Source organism: Nasonia vitripennis, chromosome 5 (genome assembly GCF_009193385.2).
Source record: "Nasonia vitripennis strain AsymCx chromosome 5, Nvit_psr_1.1, whole genome shotgun sequence".
Classification (NCBI taxonomy): Eukaryota; Metazoa; Arthropoda; class Insecta; order Hymenoptera; family Pteromalidae; genus Nasonia; species Nasonia vitripennis.
This window is the reverse complement of record NC_045761.1, coordinates 11,762,010-11,783,707: the sequence shown is the minus strand read 5'-3', so window position 1 is coordinate 11,783,707 and position 21,698 is coordinate 11,762,010. Positions and strand designations below refer to the sequence as shown.

At 36.4% G+C, this 21,698-nt stretch overlaps 4 protein-coding genes across 8 annotated transcripts; 2 read left to right on the top strand and 2 right to left on the bottom strand.

Annotated features, from left to right (window-relative positions):
* Nucleotides 1-575: 575 nt before the first annotated feature.
* Nucleotides 576-11,856, bottom strand: LOC100124238 (B-box type zinc finger protein ncl-1). Of its 2 annotated transcripts, XM_008217734.4 has the most exons (10): nucleotides 9,652-11,856; nucleotides 9,125-9,456; nucleotides 8,803-9,007; nucleotides 8,230-8,734; nucleotides 7,969-8,142; nucleotides 7,658-7,893; nucleotides 7,208-7,565; nucleotides 6,894-7,126; nucleotides 6,683-6,801; nucleotides 576-710 (listed from the first exon to the last, which is right to left on the bottom strand). In XM_008217734.4, exons 1-9 carry the CDS (start codon nucleotides 10,333-10,335, stop codon nucleotides 6,697-6,699), a joined length of 2,832 nt encoding a protein of 943 aa, XP_008215956.1. In that variant the 5' UTR covers nucleotides 10,336-11,856; the 3' UTR covers nucleotides 576-710; nucleotides 6,683-6,696. The 2 variants fall into 2 exon arrangements, with proteins under 2 accessions (XP_008215956.1, XP_031788340.1); XM_031932480.2 differs by lacking the exon at nucleotides 576-710 and having other exon boundaries at nucleotides 6,361-6,801.
* A 408-nt stretch (nucleotides 11,857-12,264) lies between these two features.
* LOC100124237 (OTU domain-containing protein 5-B) lies at nucleotides 12,265-16,070 on the top strand. Of its 2 annotated transcripts, XM_008217730.3 has the most exons (13): nucleotides 12,295-12,678; nucleotides 12,767-13,043; nucleotides 13,161-13,259; nucleotides 13,345-13,436; nucleotides 13,511-13,662; nucleotides 13,756-13,904; nucleotides 13,980-14,135; nucleotides 14,221-14,377; nucleotides 14,469-14,680; nucleotides 14,766-14,885; nucleotides 14,958-15,110; nucleotides 15,197-15,383; nucleotides 15,471-16,070. In XM_008217730.3, the coding sequence occupies exons 2-13, from the start codon at nucleotides 12,900-12,902 to the stop codon at nucleotides 15,608-15,610; spliced, it is 1,761 nt and encodes a 586-aa protein (XP_008215952.1). In that variant the 5' UTR covers nucleotides 12,295-12,678; nucleotides 12,767-12,899; the 3' UTR covers nucleotides 15,611-16,070. The 2 variants fall into 2 exon arrangements, with proteins under 2 accessions (XP_032456962.1, XP_008215952.1); XM_032601071.1 differs by having other exon boundaries at nucleotides 12,265-13,043.
* Nucleotides 16,071-16,127: 57 nt separating this feature from the next.
* LOC100680460 (serine/threonine-protein kinase Nek8) lies at nucleotides 16,128-17,764 on the top strand. Of its 2 annotated transcripts, XM_008217729.4 has the most exons (7): nucleotides 16,128-16,269; nucleotides 16,358-16,448; nucleotides 16,510-16,677; nucleotides 16,756-16,916; nucleotides 16,993-17,137; nucleotides 17,242-17,553; nucleotides 17,655-17,764. In XM_008217729.4, the coding sequence occupies exons 1-6, from the start codon at nucleotides 16,217-16,219 to the stop codon at nucleotides 17,509-17,511; spliced, it is 888 nt and encodes a 295-aa protein (XP_008215951.1). In that variant the 5' UTR covers nucleotides 16,128-16,216; the 3' UTR covers nucleotides 17,512-17,553; nucleotides 17,655-17,764. The 2 variants fall into 2 exon arrangements, with proteins under 2 accessions (XP_008215951.1, XP_003424605.1); XM_003424557.4 differs by lacking the exon at nucleotides 17,655-17,764 and having other exon boundaries at nucleotides 17,242-17,587.
* On the bottom strand, nucleotides 17,575-21,697 carry LOC100679151 (MAM and LDL-receptor class A domain-containing protein 1). 2 transcript variants are annotated; one of them, XM_031932482.2, is made up of 9 exons: nucleotides 20,816-21,697; nucleotides 20,506-20,743; nucleotides 19,986-20,418; nucleotides 19,721-19,897; nucleotides 19,200-19,632; nucleotides 18,503-19,081; nucleotides 18,022-18,431; nucleotides 17,780-17,945; nucleotides 17,575-17,681 (listed from the first exon to the last, which is right to left on the bottom strand). In XM_031932482.2, the coding sequence occupies exons 1-9, from the start codon at nucleotides 20,940-20,942 to the stop codon at nucleotides 17,635-17,637; spliced, it is 2,610 nt and encodes an 869-aa protein (XP_031788342.1). In that variant the 5' UTR covers nucleotides 20,943-21,697; the 3' UTR covers nucleotides 17,575-17,634. The 2 variants fall into 2 exon arrangements, with proteins under 2 accessions (XP_031788342.1, XP_031788341.1); XM_031932481.2 differs by having other exon boundaries at nucleotides 20,506-21,697.
* Nucleotide 21,698: the final 1 nt, after the last annotated feature.

The window sequence follows — 21,698 nt, the reverse complement described above, 5'->3', positions numbered from 1 at the left end:
AAATCTTAAAAAAATTATAAAAACCGCTGGAATTTCATTTAAATCGAGCATGAGAACATTATATCAACATACTTATTAAAATTTTGCCCCTACTTTTACATTTGTATATTATACTAGTTTTCCAGGAACAAAAGTTAACGAAACAGAAAATAAGAGCATTTGCTGACACCATATTTGTTATAACTTGAATATCCTTAATTATTAAAAAACGTCACTGAAGCCCATTGTCCAATCATATCAATTCATGACAAGTATATATCAAAAGCTATAACAGCATTTCTTTTGCATTTCATTTCCATATGTACAAAATTCCAAGAAAAATTTATATTTTTTTACTTTGATATGTAAAGCAAAGAACATTTTCAAAAAATTAAGAAAATACCCAGTTTTAAAATAATTTTCTGAAATTCCTTCATAAACAATCTGAGAGATGGATTTTTTTAGTTTTGAAACACACGTCCATGCACACACACACATTCATGACTTAAGAATATCATTATGGAGGAATAATAATACATAGTACTCACAAACGTAATGAGTAAAGGATTAAAATAAAGTAATATTGTTTTTTAATCTTTGTATATTTATATATGAAATAATTTCTGTTCACTTACAACCTAGCAAAAAATACATCAAATATTTGTACTTGAACTGATGACTAATCGAGAATTGAATCTTGTTCATTCTTTTATCGCTACTTGAATGTAAATCTAGAAACATCACACCGTAAAAAAGCACATTAATAACGCAAAAAGGGTATATGATAAAAATGAATAAGCGCATACAAATAAAGAATAACGTTTTGACTCTACATGTAAGTTGTTATTCTTTTTTTAATTATTTATTTTTGGCACAAGATGTAAAACTTGAAAATGGCTTTATATTATATAGATGTGTATGCATAAATATAATAGTGTATCAAATTCACATATGGGCAAAGGAAAATAAACAAATGATAACAAGTATTTAAAAAGAAACTAAGAATAAAACACTTGTTTTTTTTTAAACATTATAACGCTTGTATAAAGATAATTTTTTAAACATAGTTTTAAATGCAGCATTACAAATACAAATTTTTATTTCATAAAATGCAATCATGTTTTTTGTTTTTTCAGTATAGATATAGAACATCAAAAATCACTTGAATTCCATTACTATTACTTTTTTTATCTGCATGTTATTCAATATATTTACACACTGCTTACACACAAGTTTTCGAGTATTATAATGCTAAATCGCACAAAACTTTATGCATTTGATATCAACACTCTAGGAAAATAGACTAATTGAAATAAAGGCAAGAATTAAGAACAATCAACAATTTATGAATAGTTGAATAATTATAAAAAAAGTTGATTAATCTTATTTTCTATGGTCGATTATAATACAAAAATAAAATTTTGACCAATATAAATCGGTCGATTTGACTACTAAGGGCGCCGAAAACAGCGTTGCTTGTGAATACAAAATAATAGAACACATAGTGCTTTTTAATAAAGAGAAAACACGTGAACAACTGCTTTCAGAACAAAAAAAAGAAAAATGTAAATTTATTTAACGCTCTTTTACGATCTATAAAACTCAGACTAGCGCTAATTAATCGACAGAAAACATAACAAAAATTATTATTAATATTCATTCTAATTTATCGAGGTCAAGCATACTGTGAACAATAGGTTTCGTTATTATTTTTACATACTTTCTCTTCTTACGTACACAGTAAAACGCTAATTGATAAATAGATGTACATATTTACGCTGTATATTCTTCCAAGTTGCAAATATCGTTATTTAGAAGACTTCGTTGAACGAAATTCGCACTCTTCACAAAATTGTCACTTATGTAATTTTAATAGACAAAAAGCTCTAAAAATTGCAAAAATTAAGTATGTATAATTGATTCATAAAATACAAACAAAAATATTTACTCCTGGTGTATGTTCTAATCAAGCTTTTGTATAATCGCAATCATAACTAAGAAATTCTATAAATTTGAATTTTTTTTCTAGGAAGACTATGATTACTTGTAGGCTAAAATTCAGCTTTTTCGCCTTAAGCCTACCAATAATATAATTGTATACTTGTATAGGTGCTTATTTATCCTCCATTACAATATACTTGAAACTAATTATTAAATATTGTATAAAATATACTAGGAATAGTATTTTTTGTTTCTTTAGCAGTGAGACGCATTGTTAAGACAAGGAACGCATTTCTTAAATTCTATTTAATACACACACGCACGCACAAATATATGTACGGATGATATGACAAAAATTTGGGTTTCAAGAGCATGGAAAATGTCAGAATAAAAGTTTTTTCTTTTGTTATATTAAAGCTCACATTGTAAATGGTATAAACACACATGTAAACAATGCGACAGTTAGGTACTTAGCTACTAAATCTATCTTTTATTTATCTGTGTTGTATATGGCATAAATGCTTATTAAAGCTTCCTCTTTTCTTTATTTATAACGATTTCTTTTAAAATACTAAATAAGACCTACATATAAACAAATCTTTGGAACCTAATTTAAAAAAAAAAAAATATTTATATATATTATTATTATGCAGTACAAATTTCTTATTTAAAAAACAAGATTTTTTAAAAGTTATGTTAAAGATTTTAAACTTATCGAAATAAATTATTCATTTAGTGACTTTAGAAGACTAGTTTTGCATTTGAATCGTAAAATATACATGTTATAAAATCAATTTTGCAGTATCAAAGAGTTCAGTTGGTATTTTTGAAGTAGTTTGATGTAATCTTATATTATGTACACACTTGCTGCGGAGGAGGCCGCTGCTTCAAAATAATTTATTACACCATATCGCTATGTTATATTTTGTTTTTATTTTCCATACGAGTTTGTAAAAAAAACGAGTTATTTTCACCTTAGTTATTATTATTATCTTGAGTAAAATTTATATATTTTTGCTCAAATTAAGTGGAATGCCTTTTTTAATTCTAGAGAACAAGTTTTTAAATATATATGTATTTATATCTATAAATGTGTGTATATATAAGCGGAATATATGTATAGCTCATAAAGAGTGAGGCTACTATAGTTATTTTTTTTCCTATACACCTTACAATAAAAAGAGCTTTGAGATTGTAAAAATTATCAAAAAATCTATCACATTTACCATTTTTTTACACAACAAGATATAATGCGCCTCATGTTTCTGTATCACGTTACTCAGCTAAACTTTGCCCCGAAATTGTTTTTATTATTTTTTAATATTTTATTTATATTCCGTAAATTTAAATTTCAAGGCAAATAAGGGGTGAATTTTAACAATGGCCTAAATTAGCCAAGTAGTCTTTGACAGATAAAAATATGTAAATAGAGTAAAATCTATACTAAAATATTCAAGTATATATGTACATGTATAATCGTGCGACTTGGTAAGTGAGTGCGTGTGTGTAACTATGAGAATGCAATCTCGCGCACGCAACACGTGCAGGACATGTCTGGTATATGCGCGCATTTCAGATTTGAGTGTACAAGATGCTGTATAATTTTTTTTTTAAGATTAACAATTTTTATGATTGATTCTCTTATCAGATGCTTGTTTTTTTTTAATCCAATGCGAGATAGTTATTTATAAATATATCATCAGCATTAGCGATTTATTGCGTGTATATGAATTTCTTGACGATGTTCAAATTGAAAATTCGTCAAGATAATTTCATCTTGTTCCTCTCCCCTATTTTCATTTGCGAGCCTATGTCATTGTTATGAATTGATCTTTTTGACAAAATATACCACATGATCTTATTGTGCAACAAACATAGGTTTCAATCAATTATTATACTTGGCATTGCTATTTAACTTTGATTCGTAAGGTAACAAAAATCTTTTTAATACAAAAATTAAATGTTAATTATTTTATTACATTGTTATAACCAAGTTGAACAAATAAATTTAACTATTAGCAGCAAGATATATGGTTTATTTTGATCTAAGATATTTCCTGTTTAATATATGCTCAAACCATATTTTTTCTCCGGAAAAGACAACGTCATATTTTTCCTTACTGTTTGTGAAAAAACTCTTATGTCCAAGTATAGAACATATTTATCTGCAGCCCGGTGTACGCGCGATAATTAACAAACTAAACCGGATTTTTTTCGTCACTTGTATGCTTATAGATGTTTATTTATTTATTTTTTAATTTTTTTAAATAGTTTTTTCCATTTATTGTTTTTTTTCTTGAGATAATCCTTAATTTATTTGTTTAATAATTTATTATTAATATTTACCTAGCAACAATATCAGAGACTTTATAAGGACACAACTTATCCTGACGATGCTATTATCACAGGCAATGTTTTTAATATAACTCTGCTAAACATGACTACTAAATATTTTCAGAATCATTTAAATTTCGCCCCTCAAGCTTTTTAATATAAAAATTAAAATCCCTAATGATATTCAAAGGATTATTTTTTATGACTAATTGGCTCAAGTGTAAATAGGCTTTGCATAATGTTCATTACACATATAAACTACACTTTGCTGGGAGACTGATTTCTGAAGAATCAAAAGCCTGATAATAACACATAGATGTATATTAATTAATCAATGTTTCTATACATTATAAAATTATATCATAAATATCACGCACTTGAGTGTATATATAGGATTGTCCAAGTTTTACGTAATACCAATAAACCATCACTGGCTTTCAGTACAGTTAGCATTGACAAGAACACTCTGAAAAATAATTTTTGTGTTTTTTTTGTTGCCTGATTAGTTTTACGTAATACATAGACAGTCTTTGTACATATTAACCTATAGAAACATAGTATATGAAATATGCAGAAACATTTTACAAATATATTGACACGTACATCATACATAATATATTGCCATATGATCCGTGCACATATGTATAGATGATCAAGTCATAGAAATATTTCTATTCAATATCTATGCATTTTATCAGACTTTTTCAAATAAAATTTTAGCCTCTGTTTCTAAAACTATCAACTTTTCTATTATTCATATCGTCATAAATGTGTTATGACGCGTTTTTTTTTTTAAATCATTGATTAAAAGTCAATCAATGATTTTGAAGTTTTTTTAGAACATTTTTTTTTCAATTTTGTATTAGTATAGCAACTTTATTCAAGCTATTTAATAGTAAATTATTTATTGGGTGTGCTTTAAACATTTTTATGGCAAGAGAGTGTTTTCCAATCTGCAATATTGTTAGATATGAAAGTAATTATTCTGTATAGCAGAATTGCCAAATGTTGAGCACACAAGTCTCATTTATCGTATATATATTTTTTTCTTTCTTTTTCAATTGAATTAAACATTAAGGCTGATCATGTAAACAACCCTACAAAATATGTGTATTTCTATATGTATATATTTGTGTGTATATATATATATATATATACGTGATTTAAATGAATTTTTTTCGTTTTTTTTTTGTAGAATCGTTTTTTATATTTACACAAATAGAAATCGATTAGCAAATGTTTTGTTTATCGATTCTTGCTCTACCTCTTGGAATATATATATTTATGTATAATATATATATATATGTGTGTATACATATATATTAGGTTTCGTCCTTATTTTTGACTGACATGGTACATGTGTATATAGCATGTGTGAATATATACTTAATTTGCATGCTTCCAACGATAAACCATAATAAAGCATCCTGAGTAAATATTGTAACCACCATGTGTCTTGTGTAAAATTGAACAACACACATATATGGAATTTAATTAAGTCGTTATTTTTTAAAATAAACGTTCTCTTGCTTTTGTGTAAGCACATATACATGCTAATAATCGTTTATCTTTCTCATTGTCCATAAAAGTTTGATTTTTTAACGTTTTTAAAGGTTTATTTTTTGTTCATCAATAAATTGGTATTGCCATGTTTTTCTTTAAAACAAGTAGTGACAAGTAGAGAAAGAAGGAACGTATTTATCCGTTTTTATGCATAAGATATATATATATATATATATATATATATATATATATATATATATATATATATATATATATACACACATACATACATACATACATCTATTAAGACAGTTTTTCTCCCGTTCCTATAAACGTTCTAACATTTTACGTTTTCTTTTTTTTTTATAAATATACTTTGGATATTATAATGGCAGCATTAACGAACTTTAGTTGAGATAAAAAAGTTAAAGCAAAGCTGCTGGTCCAAGACTAGATAAAATTTGATTTACGAACGCTCTTAAATACTGACGCGTAGAATTCAATGCGTAAAAAAACTGCTGAATATTTCGTTATTTGGCAATAGCGAAATAGCTCTATTGGGCAAGCAGTATTTTTGTCATAAATAATTTTCTAAAAACTCGATAATGTGGCAGCTTACCAACTGAATTATGTTGTTTACTTTTGTCAAATATTCATCATCAAATGCCTACAATCTTTTGCTTGTTCTTTCGCTTTTTTTTAGTTTTTTTTTTGTTTTGTTACTTTCATAAATCAAGAATACTTTAGGAATACCCGTACATCTATTAAAGCTGGATACTGAATTAATTTCTTCTATTGCTTCAGTAGGCCCAGATTTGAATTGAATCAGATTGAAACTGTTGGGCATTCTCTTTTATGATTCGTTGAAAATAACTAATCTAAGAATGTTTTGCACAAAAGTTTGCAACTTGACCTGTATTCTCACCTTAAACTATGTCCTCAGACTATGTATAGAGTGTTTAGCACAAGAACATGATGATTATTTTTTGCAAGTGTCACAATATATCCTTCTGATGTTATCTTTAAGCCGCAACATCTTGATACCTGTATAAAATTTGTATGATTATCAATCGCAATTTAGATAAATAAATAATTAACATATTATGCTGAGTTTGCTATGACTAGAAAATACTCACTTTGACATAAGGACATTCAAATTCAGAAATTAAAGAGCCATCTCTCGAGAACACTGCTACATGAAATCTGTTACCATGAGAATCTCCTACCAGTACGTCACCTGCATCACTTATGTCAATACCATTAGGAAAATTCGTTATACTTTCACAGCCAATACGACGTAGGAATTGACCATCTTCATGAAATACAACAACACAATGACCCTTAAAGTCACATACAAAGAATTCCTTTCCTGAAAATAGCAATATAAGCATTTTCAAAATAATTCTTTATTTTCAATAATGTATACAATAAATTAATAAATCTCTAGTACCACTGATAGTAATATCACTGGGCTCTCTCATATGGTTACTGCAATCAAACCACCAAAGGAGTTTTCCTGCATCATTAATAACAAACACTGTTGGAGATACACTATCTACTGCAACAATATGTCCATCACTAGTGACAGCTAAACCTGCTACAATATCGATGTAACGAATAGCAATTTTTTTAATGAAATGACCATTTTTCGTAAATATCTGCATTCTTGATCTTTCATTCCCTCTGTCACATACTACAAATTTGCCACTATTCCTCATAACTGCTACTTTCCGTGGATACCACAATTGTCCTTCTTCTTTTCCAGGAATTCCAAATTGGAACTTGAATATTCCAGTTTTTTCAACAATCTATAAATTCAGGATGATTGCATGAATAATAGCAAATGATTAAAAAATTAAAATTCAAAATAATATTTATTATTTAAAAGGTAGATTTTTACCTGTATGCGATGGTTATTTGTATCTGCAACAATAATGTCTTCGTCAGTGCCCAGACAAAAGCCATGGGGTGAATTGAATTGACTCTTATTAGGGCCTAGCTGCCCAAATTTAGACCGAATTTGCATTGGCGTCAATTTTGTATTAGTAGAAGAAGACCGAGCATTAAAATTATTTGTAGTTGAATTAGCTCCATTGGTAGACATATTATGTATTGAATCACCTGCACCAAGATCATCTAAAAAAAATTAAATTTTCAACAAAGATATACATGGATAATTTAATTTTCAATTTAAATTTTTATTTTAATTACCAGTAGTCTGAGATAATATAGGCGAGGTAGAGGAAGAAATTGATTGAAAGCCACCTCCATTCAACAGAGCATTGCCAGTTAATGTTGCTAGATTTGGTGGATCAATTACAACAGGTGAAGATCCACGCCCCAAAACAATATTACTTCCATTCATTGCAGTTGATGGATTCAAGTCTGTAACAATAAAAGTATTAAATAACGATATATAATTCTTTTTGTATAACTAAAAACAATTTTAAATTAGGGCCAAAAAAATGTTACCTTGATTTATAACTAATGAGTTTCCAAGCTTGGCTAAGGCTTGTAAATTGTTTATAGCATGACTAGTAGAACTAAGATCACCAGCAAATAAATCAGCAAGAGTAAAGGACGGAGTTGGGCTAGGGTTAGAACTTGGTCCTACAACTCCCGTATCGCCCGTAATATCAACTTTTTCAGCAAGACTTGCTAATTGCTGTAGATTATACTCTTGAATGCTAGTAAGACCATGCATTGAAGCTGGGGGAATACTGGACACTGGGACTGGAGGTGGAGCAGGAATATTTGGACTTGGTGCTGCGGGAATGACAAATGATGTGTCACCCTCAAATGAAGATTGCATTGATGCTGGAAGTGATATTGGCGAACTAGCACTCATAGAACTAGGACATCCAACAGATGTATGACTGATCTGCTGAGTTGTGATTCCAACAGGTATGTCATTAACAGTACCAGTTGGAGAGTTTATGCTTGGAATGTTTTCAGTATAAATTTTTCCAAAAGATTCCTAATAAAAATTTGCAAAATTAATATTTATTATTGGGCACATCTATATTAATTTTTTAGTAAACTTACTCCAATTGTTTTTTCAAAGTTATTATAATCTGTTTGAAATTCTATTGAAGATGAGATATTCGGTTTTGGCATATTTTTTAACAAATCCATCAACTGTCTTGTAACAGTGTGGCGAAGAGATAAAATTTCTGTTGTATCTCCATGTTCAAGAAGACGATTTGTAAATTGACAAGCACATTCAATTTTTTCAACAGTCTTTTCAACACTGAAAATGTGCAAGAATTATGAATGATTAAAGCAATAAATAATGTATTTGGATTATCATGAATTTAAAAAAATGTTAGTCCTCTAGTTTCAAGTGCAAAATAGCTTTTATGCTTACGTATGAAAAGAATCCATTATTTCGAGTTCTCTTTCAGAATGGACCTTTTCCAAATCATTAAGAGCATTATCACGACATTTTTCAAGAATAGCCTTATAACTCTGAAAGGTTTCCAAAATCAAATCTTTGGCTTGGTCACGCTGAGCTTGCAACTCACTGAGAGCATTTCCCAGTTGAGAAGAAATTTGATCACAATCTCCTATTCGAGCTTTACTTTCATTAACTAAATTAACTAGTTCTTCTCTGTGACGTGGCTCTGCATCTTTCAATCTTTCATACTGATGTTCCGGTGCTTTATGTTCCACAAGTAAGCATTCGTTACATATTGGTACCTAATTAAATAAAGAGTGTAATGTAGTTGATCGCAATACAATAATAATAATAATTATCATTATTATTTTGAACTTATTGAACATGTTAACTATCTATGAAATCCATATTTATCAGTGTAATAAAAATGTTACGAGCTCTTTGTTTAGTATTCGCAACATCAAAATGACATTAATGGAAATATTTGTAAACCTTACTTGACAAGTGTAGCAATAGAATTTGATGTTTTCCATGGGGTGAGAGTCGCAAAAGATTGGTTTATGTATTGGTATCGCTTCATCTGATCTTCTAAGGTCATCGAATGCAATAACTTTATGATTTTCAAAGCAACGCATAAACTGATGTGCTGTGTTACAATTAGGACATAGGAAATTGGCACAGTCAGAGCAACGAGCCACTGCATTTTCCATAGCCTTACACGAAGTGCATAGTACTGCTGTATTCTTAATGGCAGACATATCCAGAATATTAGTGAGGACATAGTCACATGGTAAGGAGGCTGCTCCTTTCGAGGTGACTTGGGTTTCTTGTTGACACATTGGACAAGTAACGATGGACTTGGTTTTATGATCAACAGTATCCTCGACATTATGAAGTTTATCGATGCAGCTTTCACAAAAGACATGAAGGCATGATAAAACACGAGGTGAGGACAATTTGTCAGAACAAATTCCACAGTGGTTTTGATCAGATGCGTCTCCGTCATTGTAATTGATTTCCTCCAATGAGTCCACTTGATTCCTAGAACTAAAACTGGCACTTTTGTCTCCGTAACTTTCAGATCCATCAATCTCATCACTCTTGACTGATCCACTGTGTGAGGCGACAGAGGTAACAGAGTTGGTGACATTTGCAGGTACCGCTAACGTTGTTGAAGCCATGGTTGTACGTGGTTTTCTATCAGGATTTTCAAAATTCAAGATCAAATGCTCTGATTCTCTTGTGTTGAAGGTTATAGCTGCGCGAAAAACTGCTCTGCAAATCCGCTGATATTTATTGGTGATCGAGTAACAAGTGAAGAGTCGTCAGTTTTCTTTTGTAAAACAAGCTAATGCGAAATCGCGACGTAGACGTTAGTACCTACATATATATATATATATATATATATATATATACAGGTATGAGGTATTGGGGCGGTTAAACTCGAGCCCGGACTGATGTGAGAGACGTGCTACAGAGGGGGAGATCGCGCGCGCGTACGGTGTCGATGTCGAGTCTCAAGACTCGAAAAGCGAAAGAGAGAGAGAGAGTGAGAGAGAGACAGACACACGAATGTGTGAGTGCGCGCGCGTGTCTAATATATTCAAGAGTGTATGTATGTATATATTACACTTCTAGAAATAGGGGGGGGGCACAAGAGAAAGAGGGTAAGATTATAAAGAGAGCCAGCAGAAAGCTGCGCGAAACAATCGAAGGCGACGGGGACGATTTTCCAGAGCGAAAAATGTTCAAAAGTTCGATTGGCTCTTTTCACTGCGGAAAGGCACGTCTCTTTCTTGTCTGTCTTGTGAAATCTATTATATATGTACTTATGCCTGATCAGGATGCAGAAGTAGCAATAGTATACTGTACAAGTAGTGAAGTAATAGCTGATCGTAGAGCACTTGCACTAGTACGCTCCATAGGCGCCACCACCTGCCATGTTGTTTTTCCACGAAGCTGCAGCAGCAGCGACAGCGACAGGGTTCTTGATAATTTTGAGCTCAACTGCGGACGCGCAGTAAAATCTGTAAGAGTAAGATAGTTGCGCGACGCACATTGCGACTCGGCCAAGTGTACAGAGCGAAGCCGTCTCCCCTTGTATCGCTTACTCTCTCTCTCTTAATTCACAACTTTTTGCACTTTTTCTCATAGAGATTATTACTTAGATGTATAAGGTATAACTGAACGCAGAACACACGAGACTATGACCCTTATTTGAGCGCGCGAGACTCGCGAGTAGTCTTCGCAGAACACACACAAGCACACACAATACGCGGGACACTCCTCTTGACTGCACTGCAGAGTGTGCTGATGCTGCTGAACTGCGCGCGAATACTTGGAAAATTGGAATGAGAAAGAAATTGGTCCTTTTCCAGTATACTTAGTCGTCTTCTACGTCGTACAGACTATAAACAGTTGACGACTGCAGCCGATGAGAGTTGAAGCCACAAGAAGATGCTTATAGGCTCGTCCTTGCTTATGTTCTCTTTCTGCTCTGTCCCCCTCGAGGGAATTTTCTCGGGTCTCTTTCGCTCTCACTTTCGAGGGCGCAAGCAATAGATCAATCGATATTGCCGATGTAGCCGCAGAGGGGTCCGGACTCAAGACTGACCCGGAGTCTCGCCGCGAGTCGCCGAGTGTCGCAGTCCGCGGACTAAAGACACCTAAGTAAAGCCAGCAGCGACGAGCTAACGACGACTGCAGCGCCTTTCAACCTTTTCAGAACGGGACTCACCTCTACGTACGTATAGGATATATCTATAGCTATAGTGTACCTATATACGTGCAATAGCACATAATATAGATGATACTATCGTTTGCTGCAGCTTCGATCGTCCGAATTGACATGTTCGAACCCGTCGACACTTTTTCAGGCTTCGATTTTCGCGTTTATCTGCTCTGTAGACAAAAGCCCATTTTCCTTCGAGCAAAAGGGCTCATTCGCGCACCGCAGCGCTATTAGTCGATATACCTAATACACACATATATATATATATACACACACTTAATATATAGCTATATATGTTAGAGCCGCGCGAGTGTGAGCAGTGCGCCGTGCGCGCGCCGCGCATATATATAGGATAGCATAGGAGGAGAAGGAATGAAAGGAAGGGGGTAGAGAACAAGGGAGGGGAGCGCGCAGTCGAGAGTTTGAGGCAGGCCTGCTGTGATGCAGATTGCAGAGAGGTTCGTCCGTTCATGGCCGCTTAGCCGAGCGTTACAGCTATAGTGCCCATCCGCCAAGTGCGCTACTCTGTCAGATGAATTTACGCCAACTGGCCGTTGTCTGCTGTTGTGCTTCGAGCCGTAGTACTTCGTGTCCGAGCGCGTCAGGCCTAGGCTAATAATAAAAGCCTATACGCTGACTCGCCCGCAGACTGTATCCATATATACTAGATAAGATCCAAGTATATACGAATTCTCGCTCTCTGACAAAAGAATAAGCAATAGCTGCAGCCTGGATCGGATCGCCTCCTCCTTCACGCGGCTATTGTGCTGTGCATTGGCAGTATGAAGACTAGGTATATGAAGCGGCAGTAGCATAACATCTACTGCGCCACGAGTGGCTCTATACACACTTGGTGTCGCCTTCGTTTTCCGCATTTATAGCTGACCTCGGATCTCGCGACGATTGTCTCGGCGCAAGACAGTGCTGGTTAGGGACTGTCCGAACGGCAGCTCCTCGTTTACGGGAACAGCAGCTGTTGCGCGAATGCTGCGACTTTAACCCGCAGACCCCAAGATGACGATTCTCTCGAAAAAGAAACAGAGCACGAACAAGGACAGGCGTGGCGAGAGCTCGTCAAACTCCGAGGTCGACGTTCACGGAGTCCAGAACGATCATGGCGCAGCTGGATCCATTGCCTTGCCTAATGCTCCCTATCAGGTCTCTCTAGCTATACATTTCCATACAAGCCACTTAACCTATAACACTGCATTCTAACTGGCTTTTTCTTTCTGTATGACTTTTTTCATGACTAATTGTATCTTACCTTTGTTTTAGGTACGCTCCAACAATGCCTTTGCAGTTGAGTTTGGTTCTTCCGTTCAGGCTGAGCACAATTCTGGCTCGATAGTCTTAACTGCCAATGGCTCCTATGAGGTAATTAGCATTGATTTCTTTTGCTTTTCTCTTGTAATCTCATTATTCTTAATCATAATAATCAAAATCCTGTCTTTCTCTTTAGGGCAATGTTGATCGTCGAGAGGAGAAACATTTTGACGAAAGTGGAAGTTCTAGCCATGGCAAAAGACATCGCAGACGAGCAAGTCCTCATAGGTACGTGATAACTTTTTTAAAATTTTTATTCCATTTCTTTTTTTGGAAGTGTATCACAGTAGTTGTATTAGCAGAAATTCACGAAATAAACGAGAACGAGAAAGGGAAAGAGGACGTGGTGCAGTCGCTAGTAATGTTGGTAATGTCACAGACCGTGAAAGAGAAAGGGATCATGAGAGACAATCTACACCACCCATTGCTTCCAGCAGTAACAGTGGACTACAAGGTTAGTTTTGTTTCCATCTTTTTAGAATTTATTCTTACTAGATATTCCACAACCGATCGAGTTAATTAATCTATTACCTATTCACAATAACAGGTGGGGACAGCGCAGTCATGTCAAACAGCCGGATGGCTATTGCTGCCGCAGCTGCAAATCTTGAGCATGAGTTAGCTAATGGATATAATAGTGGTGATGAATACACTGGAAGAACAGGAAACAATCTGACACTTGCAGAATGGCAAGAGGTTTGTATTACAAATTCAAGTATTATTTTTAAAATTATTGATCAATGCAGAACTAACTTTTTATTTGCATAATAGCGTGACAGATGGTTCGAAAAAAGATTAAGAAAATTGGGCTTCATTGTGAAAAAAATGGGAGAAGATGGTGCATGCCTTTTTAGGGCTGTGGCTGATCAAGTATATGGCGATCAAGAAATGCATGGAGTAGTTCGGAAACATTGTATGGATTATATTGTAAGTGACTTTTGTTATAGATTTCATTATTTTTAATAATCCAATCTGTAATATATTAATTGGCCGATAATAATTATGAAAACAGGCTGCCAACCAGGAATTTTTTTCACACTTTGTTGCTGAGGATTTTAGCACATATGTTGATAGAAAAAGACAGGAATATGTTCATGGGAATCACATAGAAATGCAAGCAATGTCAGAAATGTATAATCGAAGCGTTGAACTGTTTTGTTACAGTACTGGTAATATTTTTTTCTTACCGCTCACGATTTGAATTTATTTGAATATATTGAATAAATTGAAGGTTTGATTTGATTGTATTTTACACTTCAGAGCCAATAAATATCTTTCATGGCATAAACAAAAGCGATAATGAGCCTATAAGATTGTCTTATCAAAGAGGTAGTCATTACAACAGTATTGTCAACCCATACAAAGCAACCATTGGCGTGGGGCTTGGATTACCATCTTTTAATCCTGGATCAGCTGATCGAGAATTAATTTCCGATGCTGTCAGACAAAGTGAAGAGTTGCACATAGAACAGGTAAGTTTAGTTTATGTGTTATCTTTACAAGTATAAACATGACAATTTTTACTAATTCATATATCTGTATTGTTCAACCATACAGACAATGCTTGAGGACAAAATTAAAGCTACAGATTGGGAAGCTACCAACGAAGCAATCGAAGAACAAGTAGCTAGAGAAAGTTACTTGCAGTGGCTACGAGATAATGAAATGAGGAAAGCTGTAAGTTTATTTGTTTTAGATAAAGACATTGAAGTAATGATTAAATTTATTTTAAACATAATTATTTTATAGAGATCTGCAAGCAGTAGCAGTACAAGTACAGTAACTAGTTCTCAAAATAATCATTTTCATTCTCACAGTAGTAGAGCAGCACAGCAAAGAAGTCATTGTGCTTCTCCTACATCAAGTCAACCCAATCAAGAATCTTTACGAAATTCACCCAAGGTTTTTTATCTTATGACAATTCTAATGAAAATAATATCTATAATTTTAATTGTAAACTTGGTTGTAAAATAATTTTCTTTTTTTAGACTAATGACAGTATGCGATATAATAAGAGATCACCACAGCATCAATCAAGTTCTGGAATCCCACTTCTTCCATCTGAATATAAAGCTAAACCACCTGTTCCTCAAGAACCAGTTCCAGGTAGTAGCAAAGAAATGCATACAGCACCGGACGTTTCACTATTTAATCGTCTTCCTCCAGAAGTGTTTGGTTAGTTCCACTAATTCAATAATCATTATCTCATTACTAAGCAATTATATCTGAAGACATCTAATTGAGTATTAATCATTACTACAGGTTTAACTGATTGGGAAGACAGTGATATTCTATCAAAGGTACTCGCAACTTCACAACAAGAATATTTAGATAGTTTAAAGCAATCGCACACTACTTCTGTGAGCGATTCCAACGACACAAAAGATTCGGCGAATAGTTGAGCGATGTATACTTTACGGTGTTATATAAATATATACATATATATTTATATATATGAAAATTTTACATCTTCTCGTTTCAAGAGAAGTCATTTTAAAGGATTCGGAACAAGGATGTATACATTTTTACGTCACAGAGTGAAAAGAGATCACTCCAAGATTGTGCAGTATTCCTTCTTCATCTTTCAATAACCATCAAATTTTGTAATAGTTTCTTTTACAAAAGCGAGGTGTATGATAATCTGCGCCGTAAAACCACTAATAATTTTTTTGTTGATTTCTCGCGGATACTATCTTTTCTTTTTCTTACTAAATTAAACTTTTTTTTTAAACATCATCTTTTGAGAGGTTTTATGAAGCGTGTAGCTGCATTCTGATTTGTATAATAAAATACTAAATAAAGTAAAGACATTCAAAAGTACGAAATCCGTTCGTACTTGGAGTATGTCTAAATATTGAATAATACATTGTTGATGTCTCTCACCTTCCAAATTCCAAGACCTTCATTGAACCGTAAATAACTATCGTATAGTCTGTTATCATCCAGTCTTGAGACGTTAGACAGGTATTAGTAGTGCTAGTCGAACTGCTTGTGATATAGCCGTCAAAATGCAAAATCGTAATTTTCAATTCGAAGCTTTGCTGGGAAAAGGAACTTTTGGGTAAAATACATCGTTTCTCTTGAAGTTTTTTGTTTTATTTTTCGTATGCGCAACTTCTACGTAAATTTGTGTTCTTTTTGTAATTCAGGAAAGTGTATCTCGTCAAACGTCGTAAAGATTCCAAGCAATTCGTCATCAAGGAGCAAGAACAAAATTCTAGTAATGCTTGGATCAATAAGGTAATCGTGTAAAAAAGCATTACAATCAGTATTTTTTATAAAAAAATTATGATTTTACCAGATGATAACGGCAGAGGTAGAGTGTATGCAAATTTTAAGACACCCCAACGTTGTTTCATATTATGGCGCTTGGCAGGAGTCTAAAAACTTTTATATTTTAATGGAATATGCTGCTCACGGAACGTTGAGAAATCTTTTAGATAACCGATCCAGCCCGTTGCTAGAGCAAGTAAATATTTGAATCGTTATTGAATAAAATAAGTAAAAAAAATTACTTGTTTAATATGAATCTTGACGTGTTTCGTAGGATTGTTTATATCTTTTTGCTCAAGTCGTTATGGGTGTTCATCATATACATTCAAAAAATATATTACATAGGGACTTAAAGCCAGATAATATAATGTTGACTGGACGCATGGGAGATATAGTAAAAATCGGCGATTTTGGATTATCAAGAGATTTGCGAGAGTAAGTTGAGAAAAATACGATGGTATATAATATAAGTATATTTGATGATTGAATATTTGCAATTTTTATTTTATAGGAACAACTTGAGTCACGCTGGATCCTACTGTTATATTGCCCCAGAAATGCTAAAAAAAGAGCCATACGATTTAAAAATTGACGTTTGGAGCATGGGTGTAGTTTTGTACGAGATGCTTACTCAAGAACTTGCTTTTTCAGTAACGGTAATTGATAATATACATTATTCCAAATGTTTTTGTTTGATTTTTTTTCCTTTAAACGGAATCTTATTAATCGCAAGTTGTGACATTCACTGATTACTTATTAGACTTTCAAGGAAGCAGTAGATATGGTGTGCAATCGAAAACCAATATTATTTAGATCGTCTAAGGTGTCTAAAGAAAGTAGAATTATGGTCTATAAGATGCTGCAGCAAAGGGCTAAACTACGACCGACTACTCGTCTTCTTTTACTCTGTCCATATCTTGCTCCATATGTTGCCAAAGTGTACTTGAATCTAGGACGTTCATATTCGACTTCTTCCCAAACTTTTGGATTCAGTATTTTTAATCAATTTCTTAAAACACCGCTGAAGTAACTACATTGTGCTATGAATGTGCCTAATTTGTTTTAACATTAGGTGAATAATAAATATTTAATATATATAAAAAGTATATATTTATTCTGTTTTTAAATGTAATCAAGTGTAAAAATCCATATATTACAATTCTTGTGATGCAGAAGATAATCTCGCAGCAGTTGGACGCGCTAAAAAATAATTTCAGGAATATTAGTATAAATATATTTTAGATTGAGAATGAATTAAACATTTTAAAAATACAAATTTAGATTAAAATATCAAGTACTTGGACAAGCTTGCGATTGAAATTTGATGTCATCAATGGCAAAGCCACCGTTGCTTGCACTTCCTTCCAAAATCAATCGAAAGGACGATCGAGATTCAACAGTAACTTGCGCCCACGTCCAAGAGGGTCGTGGATTGTTAAAACCTTTTGCCGTTATCGACCAAAGCTGTAAGAAATATTTATTTATTTAAATAATTCGTTTTAATTATGTACATAGATAATATAGTAGACGTTGTACGTACTACTTGCTGTTCTGAATCTTGATTTTCTTGTGACGATTCCGGTGATTCGTTGGCAGGTTCCTGGTTAGCCGAAATTTTAAGAATCCTCAGACTCGTCGACTCTTCGACTCCGAAAGCCACAAACCAAAAAGTGAAACAAATGGCCTCTTCATCCGGCGCAAGAGTGACCAACGGTGAGCGCAGACTGACCTGGCGTTTCTGATTTGGAGAAAAGATGTCGAAGAAAACAAAGTCTCCGGGAGAACCGAAGGTCTTGTCGAGAAGCTGAGCTGGTCGATGATTCGGATAGGCTCGTTGCCACTGCATCCTGGGATCGTTCACTGCTCCACTACTGCTGACGTTTTCCCAGCCGCAGAGCCCTTTTTCGAAACTACAATCCTGGACTCGAACGATTGCGCTGCTTGGCCTGACTGCACAGAGTAAAACGAGCACATAAATCTAAGGTAAAAAGCCTTACATAGACGTAAGATAGGGTGCATACCAGTGCAATTGCCGGTGTAGAAGGCTATGTCATCGATGGCAATGTTGCCGCTAGCTCGATTGGGGCCCCAGCTGCCCTCGAAGACGACGTTGAAGCGTCCCATTTTTTCGATCACGTTGGCTTGCGCGTAATTCCAGCTGGGGCCCTGATTGTTGTAAAGCTGCCAGATTGGTATCGCGCTGTCGATGCTCTCGCCCACAGGCTGCACGAGAACCCGGAGCACTCCCAGACTCGGGCCAGTCGCGTCGATGAACGACTCGAACATGAGGTACCAGAAGCTCAGACACAGCGGATCGTTGGGCACAGACTTGATCTCGTTGCTTATGAGGTAGGCGCTTGTGCTACTGGCGGCCGAACTGCCGCCAGTACCACCTCGGCTCTGCAACGCCATCAGGAACTCCTGTCGAGGACGAGACGCCGGCAGACTGTAAGGCTTGCGCTGGTTGCGCGGACTCAAACTCTGCTGGGAGAGACGCTCCCAGTCGGAGCTGCCTTGGCCGCTGCTGATCCAGCCGCACTCGTCAATCTCAAAACTGCAGTCCCGGGGAAAGTGGGCCGGGGCAGCCACTTGGGGAGATGCTGTCAGTATAGACAAATATTTGAATCCAGCAGCCGGCTAACAGTAGTGTATAGGGCCTATATTCGACTGTCTACAAACAATGATACAGGCGCCTTATTTTTTTTTAACGATACCAACTTGGACAAGGTCCGGCGGAGAAGGAGATGTCGTCGACGGCGATGTCACCCATGGCGGTGTTACCGACAGTAGCCTCGAGGACGAGTTGATAGTCGTCGAGCGAGCTGACGGTGACGCGCGAGTCGAACCAGGAATTGCCAGCATTGCCGCGCAGTCGCCAGATCTCCTGCATCTGGGCCTCGAGGCTTCGGGCGTGACGTATGGAGATGCGCAATTCGCCGATACCCGAGCCGAACATGTGGAATGCAAAGTGCAAGCAGAGCGGGGAATCCTGATTGTTAGCTGGCAGCCCGACGCTCACCAGTCTGGCCAGGTCGCCCGGTCGCCTCGGAAAGCTCGAGTCTATATAAGCGTAGCCGCCGCCCCTGATGCTCGAACTCGCCGCCTCCCTGTCCATCACCGGGCCCGTCGTCGGTTTACTGCTGCCCCGGCTCTACTGTGCGCAGATCAACCATAACACTTGTATTACATATCTCATCAATTGTGTATGTATCTATATGTTCTTAACAATATATACTGACGATCGACCAGTCGAAGTCGTCCTCGACCTCGTTGCTCCAGTCGCAGAATCCCGCGGCGAAGTTGCAAAAGCCGTTACAAGTTGTTCCCGGCTGCAGATCGATGTCGTCTACGGCGATGTAGCCACGATAAGAGCGTAGGGGATCGCTCGCCTCGACCGGCATCCCCTCGATGATCAGCTTGAAAGTTCACAAGTAATTGCCGTGTGTGATCAAATTGTACCGTGTTCCGAAGAATCGGCAATTTCCATCAACAAGATAAACCTACAGTGTGAACTTCCGGATAGGTGTAGAGGATCTGCGCCAGCTGCCACTCCCCGAGGACGTGATAGTGCGCGTGCCAGAGTACCTGGTTCACGTTGTCTTGCGGAGGAACGTTCGCGGAAGCACTACTGCTACTGCTGGTAGGGCTCGGCGAAGTTGTGCTGACAACAGGAGGTGGCGGGAGAGGAGCGTCCGCGTCCGAAGCTGCGGCTGTCGATTTGTTCAGGGCTTTGGCGACGCTCAAGCTGTACTCGTCGTAGCCGGGATGCAAGAGGACCCGCAGCCCGGCCGAACTGAGCCCGTCGATCGCGTATCTGAACATGAAGCAGGTGCCGGAGACTCCGGTGCTTCCCAGCTGGAGACTGTGCAGCCGGCCGTTCGGACTGCTCACCGCTTGATTCGCTCTGGGCACTTGCGAGCACTCGATGAACGCGTACCTACGCGGGTGGTTGATGGGTGTAGTTATGAAGTATTGTTCAGGTACGCGTAAACACACACACATCCAGTTGTTCTTTGCAACTTACCCTCCCTCCATCGTGTTCATGCTCGAGTCGACAGCTGGTCCGCCGAGCCAGTTGCTCGTCAGTCCCGCACCGGGCATCCACTTGAGCGCGCCGGCTCCGTCCTGCCATTCGCAGAGAGTCTGGACGGGCAGAGGCCCAAAGTCACAGAAAACCTCGTCGGTGGTGGCCGTCGGCACCTGCACGGGAGCAGCTCGCGAAACTTGTCGTCTGATGATGTTTCTGTTCTTCGATGATTTGTCTGTGGCAATCACATTGTTAGAGTAAATAGATGCACTATCGGCGTGTGAGTTTATGAATAAACGACACCTACTGATGAACAATTCCGATGCACTGGTCCTCGAGCAGCTGCAGCCGGTGTGATCCGACAAAGCCAGCAACGTGTAAACGCCGAGGATGCAAGTGAAGACAAGACGTGGATAACTCGACGGTCCTGTCATACTCGCGACAGAACTTTCGTAGTGATTTGTTCACTGCACTACCGCGTTCTTGCATGTACAGTGGGATGTATAGTGTGTCGAACATATAATAGAGGAAAACTTTTGCTGTCTGCAGGCTCTCGACGCGCAGCGGACAACATACTCGCCCCATTGTTCCGCTCCATAGCTTTTGTTCGTTACGCTCACTAGTTGCACGCATATGTGCGGCTAAACAATGAATATCCTTCCTGCGACCGCTATACTTCTGCACCTTTGCTGCAGCACTTGATCGCCTGTTGATAAATTCCACGGTAATGCTTTTTCATTCATTTTCAAATGCGAACGCTAACCGATATACAGTTATTTCCTTCACTTCCTATATTCTATATTATACTCTAGCTCCTATACGCGTCCCGCGCTATTATGTATAAATGCACGAGGGCTATATCACCGTGAATACAAACGGAGCAATCACAATCAATATCTGCGCTCTATTCAATGTCCGGAAGCTCTACTGTGTATTTTGGGTACATTTACACAAATAATCGTTTTTTCAACGATCTTAGCTCGATTTAGTATGATTGTTGCAATTGCAATATGTGCGAATGCTATCCCTAAAAGCACAAAACGCTTTTAAAACGTTTTTAAAATGCGTATCTCGTAAACGTTGATACGCTTGATCGACCATCGAGTATGGAGAGGGACCAAAAATGCGTTAGAACAATTGGACGCACGTATTACGTTATTGTGAGGAAGAATAATTAAAAAATTAGATGA